Source organism: Taeniopygia guttata, chromosome 9, assembly GCF_048771995.1.
Source record: "Taeniopygia guttata chromosome 9, bTaeGut7.mat, whole genome shotgun sequence".
In the NCBI taxonomy this organism is placed as follows: domain Eukaryota; kingdom Metazoa; phylum Chordata; class Aves; order Passeriformes; family Estrildidae; genus Taeniopygia; species Taeniopygia guttata.
The window spans coordinates 4,761,813-4,780,000 of NC_133034.1; the positions used below are offsets into that span (position 1 = coordinate 4,761,813).

Genomic DNA, 18,188 nt, shown 5'->3' on the forward strand with positions numbered 1-18,188 from the left:
ATCACTTGCCTTAATCTGGAGAGTGAGGCTTGGACAGACCTGGCCTTGAGGCACTGGGCTTGGCAGAGGTGTTGTGCCAAGGGGCACCTGCAGACACACCTGGGGGGGGGGGTTGGTGGGTGGTGGGTCATCCAAGAGAGCCATTGGCAGAGCGGAGAGAATACTGGGAAGCTGGCAGGGAGGCATTACAAATCCCCAGGGTGGCATCCCCATTCTGGCACCTTGTCCTTCCTGCTTCTCCAGACTGGGCTTTTCCTCCTGCATGTGCAGAGGCAGCGCTCAGAGGCTTCGCAGCTCCTGCCAGCACCTGCCTGCCCATGGCCACTGCCACCCAGCAAAGGGATCCTGCTCCTCCCTCAGGTGTGGAGCACCGTGGGTTGCATGGTCAGGGCTTTCACACTTGGATATCAGTGTTATGTATGTCTCCTCCTCCCAAAGCTGACCCCAGTGTCCCACCAAGGGAATCAATCTGGGGGTGAATCCGCTGCTCGGCCCTTTTAGGGGCTGGGAGTGTGTCAGGACACAGCATACAGATCTGCAAGGGGGACACATCCTCACCAGGGCTTGTGCCTAACAGTAATAATTACTTGGTCTTTCTACCCTTTTAATTTACTAATTAATCCCTGGAAGGGATACTTACTCGGATGCAGGGAAAGAATTAAACTCTCTCATCTGGGAGTGCTGAGAATTTCACCAACAGCCCTGGCAGAGCACTAGCAGAGTCAAGGCAGAGCAGAGGAGTCCAGCATCTCACTGGGCCAGCAGCTGCTCATGATTGAGCCAGCCACTCTGCCTGGAAAAAATATTCATTCCCCACTCCTGCAGGGACATTCCAATGGCTGGAAAACCTGTGAGAGCTCCTGGCTGTCTGCAAAGCCCTGGGAGACTGCTGCTGGCTGGGAATGATGGCAGGAGGTAATAATGCAACTGAGTGTGCTGCTCCTGTGAGGGCTGGGATCAGCCCTGAGATGGGAAAGGCAGCATCTGGTGTGAGTTTTCTTTTGGGAAAAGGGCTCTGTGTCTACCAGATGAGCCCTTGCAGGAGGAATTTCACCAGCCCTGGCCAGGTCTCTTCCTGCTCAGCTCAGAGACCACGTGCCCTGGCACCCTGGATGCAGACAGCAGTGGGTGTCTGGCCAGGAAATTTCTTCATCCTCATCCTCCTCTCTCTCACGTGTTTGACAAACTGTTGCCTCCATGCAATATTTGATAATGATAAAACTCGTTTATTATGCATTTCCTACCCGTCCTCCCCCACGGTGGCCGGGATTTCCCTACATCCCACCCCAGCCCTGCACTGTGCCCTGAGGTCCCACTTCTCCATCCTCATCCTGGTCCCCAACCCAATCCCCATCCCTGGTATGGAGAATTAAGCAAGGAAGGATGAGGACAGGGCTGGGACACTCAGGGGAGAGGAGCTGTCACCTGCTTTGGCTCAGGGCTGACACAGGTTACAGCTTCTGAGGGAGGTGGCTGGCATGGATGGCAGCAGGGAGCTCAGGGTCCCTTCCCACTGCTGTGGCATGTAAGACTTCTCTGTGCTCCACACAGCCCACCATCAGGGACCAGTTAGCTCTTTGAAGGGATGCTCCTCTTTCCCAGGCACAGATGGCAAGTGCCACCATCAAAAGTTAATGGTTGAACTCTGAGGTCTTTTCCCACCTAAATGATTCCATGATTCTGTCTCCCCTAAAACTGGTGTGGCTCTGGGGACTCCACCATTCTCAGCATCTGAGGCAAGAGCCCCAGCCCATCTCTCTGGGGTCCCAGCCAGAAGAGAGGGAGGGAAGATGGGGCTGGGGCTGGAAAGATCCCCCACACAGAGCAGGAACATCATCTAGGACTGAACAGCTATAGCTGTGGAACCTGCTCCTGTTTCTCTCAAGAAAGTTCAATCCCAGCTGTCAGTCCCCTTCTCCTGCTTTTTTTTTTGAAGTTGGAGAACTACGTGCATGGATCACGTCTCTAATTAATATAAATATAGCGAAACATAAATAATAGACATGCCTGAAATAGTGTCACTCCCAAGCAGGCAGGCAGACGCGTCATGGAAAGAAAATAAAAATGCTTTTTATCTGTTTTGGCATTTTTTGTTTGTTTGTTTTTAGTGGTTTGTTCTGTTCCTGAGGAAAGAGCAACCTTTGCCAGGGGTAAAACTGTTTGAAAGTGAGAGACTGAGGTGTAGGGGGAGGGAGGGCCCAAGGAAGAGTGAAATGGGGACTGGGATGGGGACAGAGACAGGGATGAGGACAAGGATGAGATGAAGGTATGGATGGGGACAGGGACGGGGATGGAAGGAGATTGGGACATGAACGAGAACGAAGATGGGGACGTATGAGGGGATGGGGACAAGGATGGGGTTGGGGCTGGGGATGGAGATAGGCACGGCGACAAGGACGGGGAGCATCGGGGCTGCGGGGCGGTGTGCGCGATCACCGGGAAGTGGGGAAAACCCTGCGGCTGTGGGGAGCTGGGAATCCATCACAACGGAGTTTTAGCACGGAAACACATCTCCCGCCGCCCCCGCAGCCGGCTGCTCCCGCCCCGCTGCTCCCCGCCGCTGCCCCGGGGCCGGGAAGGGGCGGGGGCGCGGTCGGGGCCGCTGGGCTCTTCCTCCAACTCCTCCTCCTCCTCCTCCTCCTCCTCCTCGTCCTCCTCCCCCTCCCGCCCCGGCCGCCCGGTGCCGGCGGAGGCGGGCGGAGCGGAGCGGCGGGGCGGGCCGGGCCCGTTCGCATCCCCCATCCCCGGTCCCCGCCCCGCCGGGCTGAGCAGCGCTGCCGGGCACCGTCAGCCCCGGAGCCGCCACCGGGCACCGCCAGCCCCGGAGCCGCCGCCGGGCACCGCCAGTCCCGGAACCACCACCGGGCACCGCCAGCCCCGGAGCCACCGGGTGCCAGCCCCGGTCCCGCCGGGTACCGCCAGCCCCGGAGCCGCCGGGCACCGCCAGCCCCGGAGCCGCCGCCGGGCACCGCCAGTCCCGGAGCCGCCGCCGGGCACCGCCAGTCCCGGTACCGCCGCCGGGTACCGCCAGTCCCGGTCCCGCCGATGGCACCGCGCTGCCGCCGCCAGGTAAGGGGACAGCGGCGGGGGGACGCGGGGCTGGGCGGGGGGGGGGCAGCGACACCCGTGGGCTCACCCCTTTCCGTCGTGGGTAAAGCCCCCGATCCGCGCGGGATCCCCCACCCCACGCGGGACCGGCTCGGCAGCTCACGTCGATCGCTCCCCGCTGCCCTCGGAGCCCGCGACCCTCCCCGGGCCAGCCCTGAGCCCCTTCCCCAGCGGTGTTAGGGAGCGGGGCAGCGCTGGGGTTGGGGAATCGGGGTTCCCAGGCGTGCGGCTCTGCCCCTGAGAAAAGCTTCCCGAAGGGTGGAGAGAGGGCAGGGTACCCTTGTCCGCAGGGTGAGGAGGGTGGTAACCAGCCCCTAAAGCAGCCCAGGGGGCTACACCACCCTACACCACCCTACACCACCCTACACCACCCTACACCACCCTACACCACCTCCACTGGTGTCTCAGCGTCTGTTGGTTCTCAGCCTGGCTATAAAACCGCCCGTCCTTGGGCTGGGCAGAAGAACAGCCCAATCCAGCTGTTCCTGTGTTGCCAGGCTGGAAAAGCTCGTTAGTGTCTTTCTTGTTAAGTAAAAATTGCCAGGGCCGTTGGCTTTGGAAGGCGGGAGGGCTGAGGCGGTGCTGGTGTGGCTGGCCTGTGGAAGGGTGCTGGATGTGACTTGTTCTGCAGGTTGTGTTGGGATGAAAGGGGAGAAGGCATTTTAAAGCTACCAGGAAGCAGCGTTATCCCGCCCAAGGTGTGGCTGGAAGCCACAGGACTCGTGGCCACAGGATTCCTGCAGAGAGGGAGAGCCAGGGTTTCTGTCTGACAGGTTTGTAGGTGTCCTGAATTCCCGGGCTTACATGTGCAAGGTGATGGAGGTGGGATCCTGGGGTGGATCCCAGTCCTTAAGCTGCAGGCCCAGCATTCGCTGTCCTGTCTGGTGTGGGAAAGGGCTTTTCTATGAGACAAGGTCTGGTTTGACTGGGACCTGCAGGGCCAAGGGGAAGCGCCTCGCTCCAAAGGCATCCTAGCTCAGATCTAGTCTGCTCCAAACTCAGTCAGCAAAACTACTCTCTAAAAATCCAACAGTAGCAAGTCAGGAAGTTGTTGGTGTCTCTGGGGCATGAGCTGAGCTGTCCTGCCCCTGGCAGGTGGGTGAGTTCCAAGGGAGGCTGTGCTGGGTCCCTGCTGTCACAGGGCTGAGCCAAGCACCCAGCTGGGAGTTGGTCCAGCCACAGCCCAGCCCTGGGGCTGGAGGGCTGGCTACGGCCACCCACTTCTCCCTTTGTCACTGTGGGAGAGAGCACGGATGCTCCAGACACCCCTGCCAGTGCCTTTCATCACCCTGGTGCCACCAGGGTGCTCGGGCTCCACAGCAAAGTCGGTGTGAGGTACCTGGACAGCGTGCCTTGTTCTGGGTGGGTGGTGGTCAAAGCGTCAGGGGAATGTGTAGTCAGCAACAGGTTTGGAGAATGGAAAAAGCCGATCCCGAGTGTCCTCTTGGGCTGGCAAAATGCAGAAAAGCGCCTTCTCCTGTCGCTGCAGAAAATAGTTTGAGCGTGACTTGGTTGGGGTTTGTTTGCTGCAGTGGGACAGGAGGGATTTATACTCCACCCACCGCCTCAGGGGCCTCTCCCCATCCAACACAAAAATAGGCTGATCTTTCCAAAAGATGGTGGGGGTGGCCTGGAAAATGCCATTCCTGCAGGGACCTGCCATGCTTGTGCCCCAGGGATGTGGCACGTGTCTGTGGCTCCTGCAGGCCCGGGCAGGGAAGCAGGGAAGAGCCCAGCATCGTGCTGTGTCCCAGTGCTGCCAGGAGAATGTTCCTCTGCACGTGTGTGTGTGCTCAGCAGGAGTGTTGCCTCCTCTTGCCACCTCCTGCAGCTCAAGGAGCCCATGGTTTTCCTTCCCAAAGGGCATCTGGAGCAGGAATCTGCTGTGGGGCAGGTGCTGCAGCCCCATCCACACCTTCCTGTGAAGCCGGTCGGAGGCTGGAGGCTCTGCCAGCACCTGGAAGCTGCCAGCCCATTGTCTCTGGTTCTGTGCCCCTGTGGTTTGTTCTGTTCCTGAGGAAAGAGCAACCTTTGCCAAGGGTGAAACTGTTTGAAAGTGAGAGACTGAGGTGTAGGGGGAGGGAAGGAAGAGTGAAATGGGGACTGAGATGGGGACCAGGATGGGTTGAAGATACGGATGGGAACAGGGATGGGGATGGGGACATGAAAGGAGATTGGGACATGAACGAGAACAAAGATGGGGATGTATGAGGGGATGCGGTTAGGTGCCCATCAGTAGCTGTGGAACAAGGCCTCCCAGTCCCACAGTGATCCCCAGAGCATTGTGCTGTGGGATCCTCCATCCACAGCAGCACTGGGCAGCCAGCACCTGGGGCTGGTGAAAAGGCTCCAGACAGGGATGTCTGGCTGGGAAAACAGCTCCTCTGCCATCCCATTGCTGCTTCTGGGATTCCCCATGCCTCAATACCAGAGGTGCCCATGGACAGCCCTTTTTTAGGGATATAGAGGTGTCCCACTGCCTGTGGCATGGTCCTGCCACAAGTCCAGGCTCCACTCACCACTGGGGGCTGGCCCATGGCTGACTCCTGCCTGGCATTTCCCCTGTTGATGTATTTCAGGCCCTACATGGCTGGGCCTGGCTCCCCCAGAGCTGCACCCATCGATGCTCCCAGCAGCACCTCTCTCATCGCTGCAGCTGCAGGATGTGCCCTGCAGCTCCCCAGGAGCTCCAGCTCTGCTTATTCCCCCAGGAAGGTTTGGGAGGCTCCCAGGTCCCCCCTGTCCGTCCTCCCCAGCCCCCACGCACAGGAGCAGGGATGGGCAGAGGGGCCGTGCGCGGTGAGCGCCTCCAGGCAGGGTAATCCGTGTTATTTGTAATACTAGTAGGGAGCTATTTTTAGCGAGAGGCAAATTTGATTTAATAGAACATAATTTGCCGCTGACAATTCAGAGGGCGGCCAAACGAGGAGCAGCTGGATTCCTGAGGAGGCTTTTTCCTGCCCTTCCTGAAATCCGAGGCTGACGTGCCAGGAGTGGCATTTGTTATTCCAGCAATTGCTGGGGGAAAGCCTCTTGGGATGGCCCAATTAGCTCTGCTTTGCTTTCCTTCTGGTGCTTTGTGCTGCCCCATCACCCGTCATTAAAAGAAGCAAGGGATATTTTTGCTGCCCCCAGTGCCCCCAAACTCCTCCTGGGAGCTGGAGACAGCCAGCCCCCTGCCTTTGCCTTTTCTTCTAGCTAGTTCTGGACTCTCAGCCTCTCCTTGGATAAGTTTAGGATAAAAAAGAGGTTCTGATCAAATCAAACAGCTTGTGTGCCAGGAAACACGAAGTCTGTCTGCGTTCCTGGGCATAGGCATCTCCTGGACCAGCCTTGGAAGTACTTTGGGACAAACCCAGCATCCAGGATAGGAGCAAACACCATGTTTTTGCTTGTGCTTTCAGCAAGATGAAGATCCTCACAAAACCAAAGCCAGTGTGGGAAGACATTGGGTAGTTCTTCCCTAGCCATAGCAGTGCTGCCCAGCTGGTGGCACGGGGACAAAGAGCTGCCAGGACGAGCTGGGATAGTCACAGGCTGGAGGCGAGTTGCCATGGGGCTGCAGGGCCCCAGTGAGGGTGGGAAGGTGGGATTTTCCCCTGGACTGTGTGTTATCCCACCAGGAGTGCCCCAGGGCAGGGCAGTGAGGGCACTGCTCCTGTCCCGGGACAGCCACTGCTCATCCTCTGGGCAGGAACAGCATCTTGTGGGGTCCCCAGGCCCCACAGCTCTCCAGGCAGCCTCAGAGGCAGCCAAGAAGTCCCAGGCCATGGAGGAGTGGAACAAGAGCCCGGTGACTTTGTCCTCCTGGGAGGAAAGGACTGAACAGGACTAAGGAGGGTTGTGACATTTAACTCCACCAAATGCGTAGCCAGGGCTTGGTGGGCTCCTCTCTGTGTGCAGTCACTCCCTGCAGCTGGAAAACCCTTTGGCAGCTATCCAGGCAGATGCTCAGCCCTGTGCTGTTTCCTCAGGGGTCACCATCCTCTCCACAGCCCCAAAAATGTTTGCTCCTTCCTCTGCCAACACCAGGCTTTGCCCCTGGGACCATCTCTTGCCCTGGAGCATTTTCAGCAGCTGAATATAGAGCCAAAATAGCATCTGGACTGAAATGTGGGCAGAGTCCTGAGGATGTGGGGGTTTAGTGACTGCTCCTGGTGCACCCCCATATGTGAATGTCCCTAGGGACTCTGTGTGGGGTTGGTGTGGCATGTGGGACCCAACAGCTCCCCAGAATTACTTGCTCCTCTTAATCAAAGGTGTTTTTCTGTGAATGGAAAGATGCTGGGGCATGTGGATGCTCCCTAAGCATCATCCCAAGTCCTCTGATCTTTCCCAGCTCATCCTTGCTCTGCTTCCTCCAGTCTGTCAGCTTAGGCTGGTATAAACTGGGAGCCAACATTTAGCAGGGAAACAGCCCTAAAATGGAGATCAAACTCCTTGGAGAGCAACCACCTCCTCCAAACGCTGCCCTTTGCCTGATGACCAATTTGGTTAAATGAAAAAGACTAAAAAATTTTGAAACCTAAGAATGAGTGGGCTGGAGAGAGCCCTTTGGTCAGGGCTTTTCTGTGGCACAGGTTTTTCCCTTGCATCCAGTTTTGACTATAGATTTTCATTTACCACGATTCTCTGGAAGTAAACACCAGCTTCAAAGGTGCACGAGTAAACTGGAAGTTTCTACTCTCTTGTATTCCCTGCCCCCAGCTTTTGCATCTTCTTTAAATAACCATGTCCTTCCTTCTGCTCCCTTTGCTGGGTTCCCCGGGGAAATGCTGAGGGTGACAAGTTCCTTTTCCTGCCCCAGGCATTTGCTTGACCTCTTCCAGCCACATCCTCTGGCCGGTGAGAGTTGTGGCTCTTGTGTGTGGCACCAGGCTGGCTCGGTGGCAGAGGAGCTTTGCCAGGGACACCAAGCCCTGAGAATGCTCACACAGCAAGGTGCCCTGTGCTCCTCCTTGTGCTCACCCCCGTTTCAGTGCAGCCCACACCCTCTGCTCCCTGGAGTGCAGATCCCCCGGGTCTGCAGTGGGGCAAAGCACCCCATTTCCAGGCTCACACCCTCACTACTGAAGGTGACTGTCCCCAGGCACAGCAGGACCCTGTCTCTGCCTCCTGCTGACCCCCTCCTCTCTCTCTGTCCCCTCCAGGCAGCCAAGTGCTGACCAGGTGCCCCGAAGCTCTGGGGCTGGCTTCTCACAGGCTCAGCAGAATGATGCCAGCAGTCCCAGGGCCGGCCGTGCCCCTCGCCGTGCCGATGTGACCGAGCGCTCTGTGGGACCTGTGGCACTGAGGCTGGCACAGAGGCAGTGGCTGGTGGCCCCTGCCGTGTCCCTGCTGCCCAAAGATGAGCGATGGCACGTGGATCTCGCTCAGCCCCACCGAGTTTGCCCAGCTCCAGCAGTACACGGACTGTGAGTACCCGGGACGGGAAGAGCGGGTTGGATGTGCTGAAAAGTCCTGTTGATCTGTGCTGGACTGGTGTCCTACCTGTCCTTAGTGTCCTCCTGGACAACTAGGTGATTGCTTAGGTTTTTGGGGGAGTCCCTGGCTGGTTGGGGTCCCCCAGCTGCCTGGCCAGGAGGATGGAGCTGAGCTTTGGGGCCGGACACGTGAGCGCGGCTCAGTCCGTCTGAAGGCGGCGGGCTCCCACGTTCTCAGCAGAGTGAAATGCCAACCAGGAAAGCAGACTGGCTTTTCCCAACCACACGGAGCTGCTCCACAGCGTGCTTTGGGCTGCCAGCCCTCTGCGGTAATTTTCCTCAGTGCTTTTGCAGAGCAACGCTCTGCTGCAGCTCCTGCGGAGAAAAGGAGATTTGCAGCAGCACCGAGGGGTCCTGGAGCTGGGAGAAGCTGGAGAGAGAGCCTGGGTGAAGCCCAGGGCTCCAAAAGCAGATCCTTGAGGTCCTGCCTGCCAGAGAGCTGGAGTGTGGGCGTGCTTTTTACAGCAGGTGATGGAGAAGCGGTGCAGCTCGTGAAGGTGCTGAGAGCAGGGCAGGGTAGGGCAGGAGAGGCACAGGATGAAGGGAGAAGAGGTGTGAAATCACAAGGGTGTTGCTTTGCAGAATTGGCCTGACCCTGGGGCGAGCAGGCTGGATGGGAGACGACTGAGAGCCAAAGGGGATGACACCATGAGCTCTCTGAGGCTGTCCTTGGGGACTCTGTACATCAAAAGGGTGAGGCTGGGGACAAGTTCTTCATGTTCCCCCTCCTGCCCACCAGGCAGAGACTCAGGCAGGGCTGCAGGCAGAGTGGTGTGTGCAGCATCCCTCTCTGCATCTCATTCTGCCTCTCTGGAGGATGATGGGCTTTGCTTTCCTGAATCCCAGACCACAAAACACCATCTGCAACGCTGGGCTCAGAACAGTGATGGCATCTTAGTTTCATTAACCAAAATGTGGCCAGCAAGGCTGCAGCAGGGGCAGCTGCCTTCTCCCCTGTAGAGTGGCTCACCAATGGGATTTGGGGGTCCTCTGAGTGGGGCCAGGATCCCTCTCCTTGAGTGCCCCTGACATCCCAGCCAGTTGTGGTCCAGTGCCAAGTTCTGCTGGGGGGATCAGAGCCAGCTCAGCCCCCACATGGAGAGAGGATTTCCCAGTAATTAACAAGGCTGGTGTGTCTGAGAACCTTTTAAATGCACATGCCCAGGGATGTGTGTGAAGGTGAGGGCTGGATGTTCACTCACCTTGATCTTTTTTTCCACTTTTTCTTCTTTTCCCTGTTTTGAAATGTCCCTCCAGACACTCCAGCCTTAAGGACACTCAGCCAGGGAAAGTCTTTACTACTTGTGTGGAAGTCTGCATGGACCAATCCAGTGATAGGACAAGAAGGAAGGGCCACAAGCTACACTTAGGGGAGGTTCAGATTGGATATTCAGGAAAATTTCTTCTTCAAAAGGGTAGTCAAGCACTAAAACAGGCTGTCCAGGGCAGTGGTGAAGTCACCATCCCTGGAGGTATTCAAAAGCCATGGAGATGTGGGACGTTTCTATCTTAGTGGTGAACACAATTGTGCTGGTTAATGGTCTGACTTGGTGATCTTAGAGGGCTTTTCCAACCTAAATGATTCTGTGATTCTATGAATACAGATCTATTTCTCCCTGCTGGCACTCCTGGAGACACCAATGAGCAGCCCAAGGCAGCCTCTGGGATGAGTGGCTCTGCCAAGGAGTGCCAGCAGCCACCTGCACTGTGGCAGGGACATCCAGGGTGTGCTTAGCACACCAGAGCAGCTGGGACTGCAGCGTCCACACCTTCCTGGCTTTGCTCTGGCTCTGTGTTTATTTTCATACTGGTAGGAGGAAGTTCTCTATATATGTAAAGCTCCCAGGCCAGCTTTCCATATCTGCCCTGCCCTCTGAAGGTGGAAGGGGAAGCAGGGCATGGCTGGCCTCTTCCAGGCACAGAAAGATCCAGAAATTGTATATGCAGCAGATAAACCCCTCTGCACCACCCTGCTGGTGGATGACAGAGGCAGCCCAGTGGGGCCATGCTCAGCACGGTGCCTTTGTCTCCCCAGACTCCACCAAGAAGCTGAAGGATGTTCTGGAGGAGTTCAATGGGGACGGTGTCCTCTCGAGGTACAACCCCGAACAGGTATGGCCCCATGCCCGCCGTGTTCCCCCGTGCTGCTGGCAGCTCCCAGCCCCCTGCAGCACCCCCAGCCCGGCTCCCCCAGCTGGGAGCAGCCAGGAGAAGGCAGGGCTGGCTCCTGGCCCCAATCTCTCCCCCTGGTTTTGCACCCAGGACTTGATTCCCTGGCCATCCCCAGACCCTGCCCGCTGCATCCCACCCCACCTAACTCTGCTGAAAGCTTTTTGGGGCATTGCCTTGCCAGGCAGAACCTGGGAGGGATTTACTCTCCCCCTAAAAGTGAATTATTTGGCCAACATGGGGATGGGACAGCTCTCTGCCTCCTCGCTCTCCTCTAAAGAAGGCTGGGATTATTTTTTCCGGGCGGTGCTTTCAGAGGGACCTGTTGGTGTGCCAGCAGGACAGAGCTTCTGTGGGGCTCTAATCACCAGAATCAAGGCAAAATGAGAAAAATCAGTGGGCTGAACATGCAAGGAGTGGCACAAAGGTACCTTGTTATTCCAGGGCACCACAGGATGCTCACTCCAGCTGGGGCCACAAAAGCCATTGAGAAGTCATCATCCTCACACAATGGCAATGCCCAGCAGGGAAGGAGGAGGCAGAGTCCTCGGGAGGAGGATAGTCCCCATGGGGCTGGGGCTGGGCTGGAAAGTCCCACTGCTCTGCCCTTTCCTGCCACTCCCCCAGCTCCTGCCCTGGCTGCTGTCCCTGCTCCCAGCACTGCTCACCTGGTGAGCCGCACTGGCACTGGGCATTGCTGGCCGTGCTGCCTCTGGGTCCCTTTAGGTTACCTCCAACCACTGGATTTGGGAAACCAGCAGCTTTGGGGAGGGCTCTGCAGCTCATGTGCCCAGTGAGGGGTGCCCAGGGCATGCAGCCCCACACCCACTGGCAGCTCTGCACCTTGGTGGTGGCCTGGGGCATCTCCATCCTCCTCCTCCTCCTCTCTGTTCCCAGCCCATCGACTACGAGGGCTTCTGCCTCTTCATCAAGACCTACCTGGAGGCCGACGTGCCCGAGGAGCTTTGCCAGCACCTCTTCACTTCCTTCAGGCGTAAGATCTGCCAAACCTCCCCTGAGAGCCGCCAGCAGAGCCCCGGGGTGTCCCAGCACGGCAGCCTGGGTGAGCCACCCTGCCACCAGGAATGAGGGCTGGGGGGGCACTGAAGGGGGTGGCACTGAAGGGGTGGCACTGAAGGGGTGGCACTGAAGGGGTGGCACTGAAAGGGGTGGCACTGAAGGGGTGACACTGAAGGGGTGACACTGAAGGGGTGGCACTGAAGGGGTGATACTGAAGGGGTGGCACTGAAGGGGGTGGCACTGAAAGGGGTGACACTGAAGGGAGTGACACTGAAGGGGTGACACTGAAGGGGGTGGCACTGAAGGGAGTGACACTGAAAGGGGTGGCACTGAAAGGGGTGGCACTGAAGGGGGTGGCACTGAAGGGGTGGCACTGAAGGGGTGGCACTAAGGCCAGCTCACACCCCCCTGTGTTGCCAAGGCCCTGTGCAGCTCCAGGGAGGGATTTCTCCAGGATGCAATGGCACGTGTCCTTTCCTCTGCACATTCAGAGCCCAAGTCACTCTCTCAGCATCTCTGTGCAGGCTGAGGTGGCCTGTGCCTCTGTCACAGGCACTGGTACAAGCAGCCACCCTGCACTCAGCTGCATCCAGAGCAGGCTGTGTGTGCCAGGCACCCAGCTCTGCCTCCCCCAGCCCTTCCCTGGATTCCTGGCTCGTGGAGACACCTGCTGAAAGGACTATAAATTGCAGAGGGAAAGGGAGAATGTCCCCCAGCTCTGGCTGGTGATGGAGGAGCACATCCTCCCTGCCTGGTCTGAGCACTGTGGTGTCCATCACCCAGGGATGTGAGCACTGCTGGGGGCTGCTGGGCCAGGCAGGAGGGCAAGGGGCCATCTGTGGTGCCCCTCAGAGAGCTCTGGGCTCTGGGGCTAGCAGAGAGGATCCAGGGCAAGCACCCAGCGCCAGTTCCTGGAGCAAAGGGCACGGACACCCTGGTGTCACACTGCCCTTGGGCATGTCTGCTTGCAGGGATCAATGGGAAAACCCTTCGAAGTGCTCTGGGACGACACACTCCTGAGCCCAAGGGCTGCCACAGCAACCCAGCTGAGCCACAGCCAGCGTCCCTCACCCTGGCATCGATCCCCAATGCCTCCCCCAGCTGGTCCAGATCATCCTCCCAGAAATCCACCACTGGCACCACTTCTGCTCACAACTCCTCGGGCTCTTCCAAGATCTCCTCCGTGTCTCTGCTCAGCCCTCAGTCACCAGGTGGGCTTGGCTGGGGCTCTGCTGGGAGACTGGGGCAGTGACAAGCCCTCCCCAGTTTCTGGTCAAGTCCCCAGCGTGGTGGCAGTGACCTCCCAAACTCACTGGGTTCCTGTGACACCTTTGCTTGGCAAACTTAAGCTACAGATCCCATCCCACGGAGCCACCATCAGTCAATGTCTTAATTACCTGGCAGCATCTTGTAGGGAGGGGAAATGGGGCACTGAGTCACAGCTGCCCCTTGCCCCAGCCCCTGCCAGGCCCCGAGGAGGGGCCCCTCTGCCAGGAGCATCCCTCCTGCTATTGCCGTGGGCATCAGTGAGCGTGGGCTGTGCTGGCACCCTGGCAAGCTGCCTTGCTGCCCACTGAGCTTCTCCCTCCTCCTGGGTGGATGCATGTTCCCATCAGGACACGTTTCTGTGGGCTCCAGCTGCTCATCCCGCCCACAGCTGCAGTGATGGAGGTGTGGCAGGCTGCACCCCGAGGAGTGAGTGGCACTGCCCAGCCCTGAGCCTGTGATGGCACCAGCCCCGCATCTGCCTCGTGCCCCCAGGCCTGCCATGGCACCCAAGTGCCCTTTTAGTGCCCATTCCTGTGTCCCAGCCCTGCCCCGGGGTGTCACTCAGCCCCACAGAGTTCCTGTCTCCCGCCTGGTGACAATTCCTGGTCCGATGTCACCCCTGTTGTGCCTCTCTCCCTGCGTGCAGGCACGAGGAGCGGGGAGAAGAGGCTGCCCTTCAGCCTGAGGAAAGGCCCCAGCTCCCTGAAGGCCACCCCTCCTCCTCCTCCCAGCCCCGTGGCCCAGGTGGTTCACCTGAAGGACATTGTCTGCTCCCTGTCCCTGCTGGAGAGGGGCCGGGCAGAGGACAAGCTGGAGTGTAAGTGTCACCCTGGGCTCAGCCGTGGGGAGGGGGTGTCACCTGCAGGACGAGTGCAGGGCTGGCTGCTCCTGGGCAAACCCCTCTGCATCCCCTTCTGCTCCTGCCTGGGTCTGCCCAAGGAGCCTTGATGCTCCACAGCCCTGGGCTCACATCTCAGCCTGGCTGAGCCAGCACAGCGCTGCCCCCACCCTGAAGCTCCAGCAGCATGAACAGGGTGCTTGGGGCACCCCAGGGTGCCCCGGGGCTGCGCTCTAATTATCAGCAGCTTCTCTCTTCCCTCCAGTTATGTTTCGCCTCTACGACACCGATGGAAACGGCCTGCTGGACAGCTCGGTGAGCCTACCCTTGGGACAGAGAGCAGGGGCTGCTCAGGGGGCTGGGAACCTTCAGGACACTCTTGGGGTGCCCATTGCCCTGCTGAGATGCTCCAAAAAGGGGCAGGGATATGGGAAGGGAGGAGGAAAGCAGCAGCTGGACTGCAGAGCTGGGGATCACATGGCAGCTCTGCTGCATCCAGCAGGAGCTAGGAAAAAATCCACCCACCAAGAATTGTGGCACTACATCAGGTCATGGTGTTTCAGGGAAGAAAAAAATCATGCACAGTTCCTTCTCCTGTGATGTTTTCTCTTTGTTCTTTGGGTATCACCCGTGAAACCTGTTGCAAATAAAATCCGGTTTATCAGAATAGTTATTCCCAAGGAAAACCCAGTACAGATTTTCTCGCAGGTTTTCAGGGCAGAAGGTTCTGAAAAAATAAGGAGCTGAGGCCTGGTGTGTTGCTGCCCCTCCTGTGTATGTGGGGACTGGGGTAACCTCGGGCATATGGGAATGTACACCTTGGGGGCTTTGGGGCTGGACACTCTGCTCGTGCCTGGAGCCATCCCTAACCCTGGGCACCACTTGCTGTGTGTGCTTAGGAGCTGGATCGTATCATCAACCAGATGGTGCACGTGGCTGAGTACCTGGAGTGGGACTCCACCGAGCTGAAGCCTGTGAGTGCTGGGGCTGGAGGCAGCAGGGGCAGCTGCAGGGGCTGGCAGCCAGAGGCCAGGCTGGCATCACTGTGTCACCACATTTTGTGCCCTCCTCCAGATCTTGAAGGCCATGATGGAGGAGATCGATTACAACCACGACGGGACTGTGACGCTGGAGGAGTGGATCCGGGGTGGCATGACCACCATCCCCTTGCTGGTCCTCCTGGGGATGGAGACGGTCAGTGTTCCTGAGGACACCTGGTCCAGCCTACCCCCAGCAGCACACCACGCTCTCATACAGCACCACACAGCCCCCAGCCCCTGCTGACAACCCCTCCCTGCCCCCTTCACACCCCAAATCTTCCCAAGTTCATTTCTGAGCTGCTGTGCCCAGCAGGCTGGGCTTGCTCCGTGCTATCGCAGTGCACTCCAGTTCAATGAACATTTAATCAAAACCTAGGATGAGTACCTAAAATGGCATCTCCTCTTGTAGAGTGAGGCTCAAAGAGCAAAGGTGGGGCTGTTGGGACCCCCTTTATTTCTCTGTCTTGTTTTTTCACCCTTTTGGCCTTCATTTCTTTCAAGTGCATCCCTGGCCATCAGGTAATAATTTGCAGGGAAAGAGGGTTTTGCTCATGGTGCTCATGGTTCCCCTGGAGAGGTGGGGTGGGGGACAGGCTTTCTGGCAGAAAAAAAATCAAGAAAGCAGGGAATTTAAGCTGGCTCCTGCAAAGCACTCATGCCTGGCCCCAGATGAAGAGGTTTGTGCTTTTGTCACCCCGTGGTGGCAGTGGTGGCTCGGCCCCAAATGTGAAGTCACCTTCCTGTCAGCTGCCAAGATCTTCCTGTGGCTGGGCTGTGCCAGGGGTCCGTGGGAGCTGGAGCTGGGTGTGCCCAGGGGGATGCAGTGGCAGGGGTGCTCTGGGGAGCACCAAGAGAGAAGGGGAATAGGGAGAGCCCATGATCCTGCTGGGGGCAAACTCCCAGAAACACCATGGGGTTTTTAGGGGGTGAAAAGTTGACAAAAATGATGGGCTGAGGGCGCTGTGACTCTTGGCAGTGGGAGAGTGATGTCCACCCTCCACTCTCTTGCCCTGCAGAACGTGAAAGATGACGGGCAGCATGCCTGGAGGCTGAAACACTTCAAGAAACCTGCCTACTGCAACTTCTGCCGCACCATGCTGCTGGGGGTCCGCAAGCAGGGCCTCTGCTGCTCCTGTGAGTCCTGCATCCCTGCCAGAGAGTTGCACTCCCAGCCTCGTGGCTCCTGTCACAGCCAGTGGTGCCCTGGGGAGGGAGGACTGGTCCCTGTTAGTGCTGAGCCCCGTGGGTGCTGCCGGCTGAGTGGGGAGGGGGCAGCTCCCATGCTGATCACCTTCTTGGGGTGGTGGTGCCCTGGTGGTGGTGGGGTAACAGTTGTTACAGGGCTTTTCAAACCTAAATGATTCTCTCTGATTTTTCTCTCACCAGTCTGCAAGTACACGGTCCACGAGAGGTGTGTGTCCAAAGACATCGCTTCCTGCATCAGCACCTACGTTAAATCCAAGAAAAACACAAGTGTGAGTAGGCAGCTGGTACATTTCTGAGCCAGTGGGTGTCCTGGCCCCTTGATCTCCTGCTCTGCTTCCCCAAGGCTTCTTCCCCTTGGCTTTTCCCCTCACATCCTGGGCAGCAGCTCATGGGCATTGCCAGCATCCAGAGCCTTGCAGGATGCACCCCATCTCCAGTCCCCAGGCATCCACACAACCCCCAGCTCCAAGATTTGCCTTGGCTCTGCACAGGGGCTGTGCAAGGGCCAGGACTGGATCAGCAGCATCCCTGCAGGACAAGCTTCCAAAATCCTCACAGACACCCCTAGAGGAGGGAGGTGCCTGGGGGTCACTGGGTGCTGTGCCACAGTGTCCCCGTGCCTTGCAGGTGATGCAGCACACCTGGATCGAGGGCAATTCACCTGCCAAGTGTGACAGATGTCACAAGAGCATCAAGTGCTACCAGGGCATCACCGGCCTGCACTGTGTCTGGTGCCAAATCACGGTGAGTCCCCAGGGCTGGGGCACCCCTGCCGTGCCTGCACGGCCAGCTCTGGGCTCCTGCTCGGGGGAGGGCAGGTGTCCTCTGCTCCACGTCCCTTCTCCCACCCCTCCAGCTCCACAACAAGTGTGCCTCCCATGTGAAGCCAGAGTGTGATGGGGGCCCGCTGCGGGACCACATCTTGCTCCCATCCTACATCTGCCCAGTTGTCCTGGTAAGTGCCCCCCTTGTCCTGGTAAGTGCCCCCCTCGTCGCTGCCAGTGACAGGACCCAGCAGGGCAGTGCTGAGGCTGATCTGCCTCCCTGGCTGCTGGCACTGCCTCGTGGGCAGTGTGGGCACCCACGCCTCGGTTCCCCAAAGGACAGGCAGTCCCACTGCCGGCGGTCGGAGAGCGACTCCCCTGCCAGCACCAGCCCCGAGGACAGCCAGGGCTTCAAGTTCAACTCCACCACAGTGGATGGGCAAGGGCTGCAGGTAGGCTCCTGCACTGGGTGCAGGTGGGCTCTGCCACTGAACTCAACAGCTGAGGAATCCACAGCTGCATTTTCTGCCCTCCAGATCAGCCCTCAGCCCGGGACACACCCACTCCTCGTGTTTGTGAACCCCAAGAGTGGAGGAAGGCAAGGGGAGAGGTAGGTGGTCCTGCCTGCCTGGGAACAGCTTCGCCCCGGGGCCGGGGGCTGCTGGTGCCCCGGGCATCACTCCTGGCGTGGGAATCACCTTCATGGGATCCCTCACCTCTCTCTCTTCCCAGGGTCCTGCGGAAGTTTCACTACCTGCTCAACCCACGCCAAGTGTACAACCTGGACCGTGGCGGGCCCACGCCAGGGTATGGAGCTCTGCAGGGGTCCTCTGCCCCCTCCCTCCGGGCCCTGCTCTCCCACGTCACCCCTTGTCTCTCCTGGCTTTCTCCAGGCTGAACTTCTTTCGGGACACCCCGGATTTCCGCGTGCTGGCCTGCGGAGGGGACGGCACGGTGGGCTGGATCCTGGACTGCATAGGTGAGCCAGGCACAGCTGTGTTCCTGCTGGGCATCGTCCACCCCCATCCTTGGGGATCTGCAACAGATTCCTGATATTCCCCCTAGGGAAAGTGGGGTGGTGATCCTGCCAGCAGCATCGTTCCAGGCTGCTGGCTGAGGAGGGACGTGGAGAGGAGCAGGGAATGAGCCTTGTCAGCCCCAAACGTCTCTTCTCCCTTGAACTGCAGATAAGGCGAAGCTGGCGAAGCACCCGCCGGTGGCCGTCCTGCCCCTGGGGACGGGCAATGACCTCGCTCGGTGCCTGCGCTGGGGAGGAGGTGAGGACAGCCCA

The 18,188-nt window shown here is 58.6% G+C and overlaps 1 protein-coding gene across 3 annotated transcripts in view; it reads left to right on the forward strand.

The window, feature by feature from the left end:
* The first annotated feature begins 2,930 nt into the window (after window positions 1–2,930).
* The window catches only part of LOC100227325 (diacylglycerol kinase beta), a 26,302-nt gene continuing 11,044 nt past the window's right edge, over window positions 2,931–18,188 (forward strand). The window contains exons 1-19 of one of the 3 annotated variants that reach the window (XM_072933655.1): window positions 2,947–3,069; window positions 3,740–3,881; window positions 8,259–8,522; window positions 10,627–10,703; window positions 11,658–11,823; window positions 12,752–12,991; window positions 13,696–13,866; window positions 14,153–14,202; window positions 14,787–14,861; window positions 14,962–15,081; window positions 15,944–16,061; window positions 16,314–16,402; window positions 16,761–16,877; window positions 16,990–17,088; window positions 17,236–17,349; window positions 17,434–17,507; window positions 17,630–17,704; window positions 17,791–17,876; window positions 18,085–18,174. In XM_072933655.1, the coding sequence (XP_072789756.1) occupies window positions 8,456–8,522; window positions 10,627–10,703; window positions 11,658–11,823; window positions 12,752–12,991; window positions 13,696–13,866; window positions 14,153–14,202; window positions 14,787–14,861; window positions 14,962–15,081; window positions 15,944–16,061; window positions 16,314–16,402; window positions 16,761–16,877; window positions 16,990–17,088; window positions 17,236–17,349; window positions 17,434–17,507; window positions 17,630–17,704; window positions 17,791–17,876; window positions 18,085–18,174 (1,828 nt within the window). In that variant the 5' untranslated portion in view covers window positions 2,947–3,069; window positions 3,740–3,881; window positions 8,259–8,455. Of the gene's footprint in view, window positions 3,070–3,739; window positions 3,882–8,258; window positions 8,523–10,626; window positions 10,704–11,657; window positions 11,824–12,751; window positions 12,992–13,695; window positions 13,867–14,152; window positions 14,203–14,786; window positions 14,862–14,961; window positions 15,082–15,943; window positions 16,062–16,313; window positions 16,403–16,760; window positions 16,878–16,989; window positions 17,089–17,235; window positions 17,350–17,433; window positions 17,508–17,629; window positions 17,705–17,790; window positions 17,877–18,084; window positions 18,175–18,188 lie in introns of those variants that run through there. The other 2 variants (XM_032749943.3, XM_072933656.1) reach the window with 2 other exon arrangements.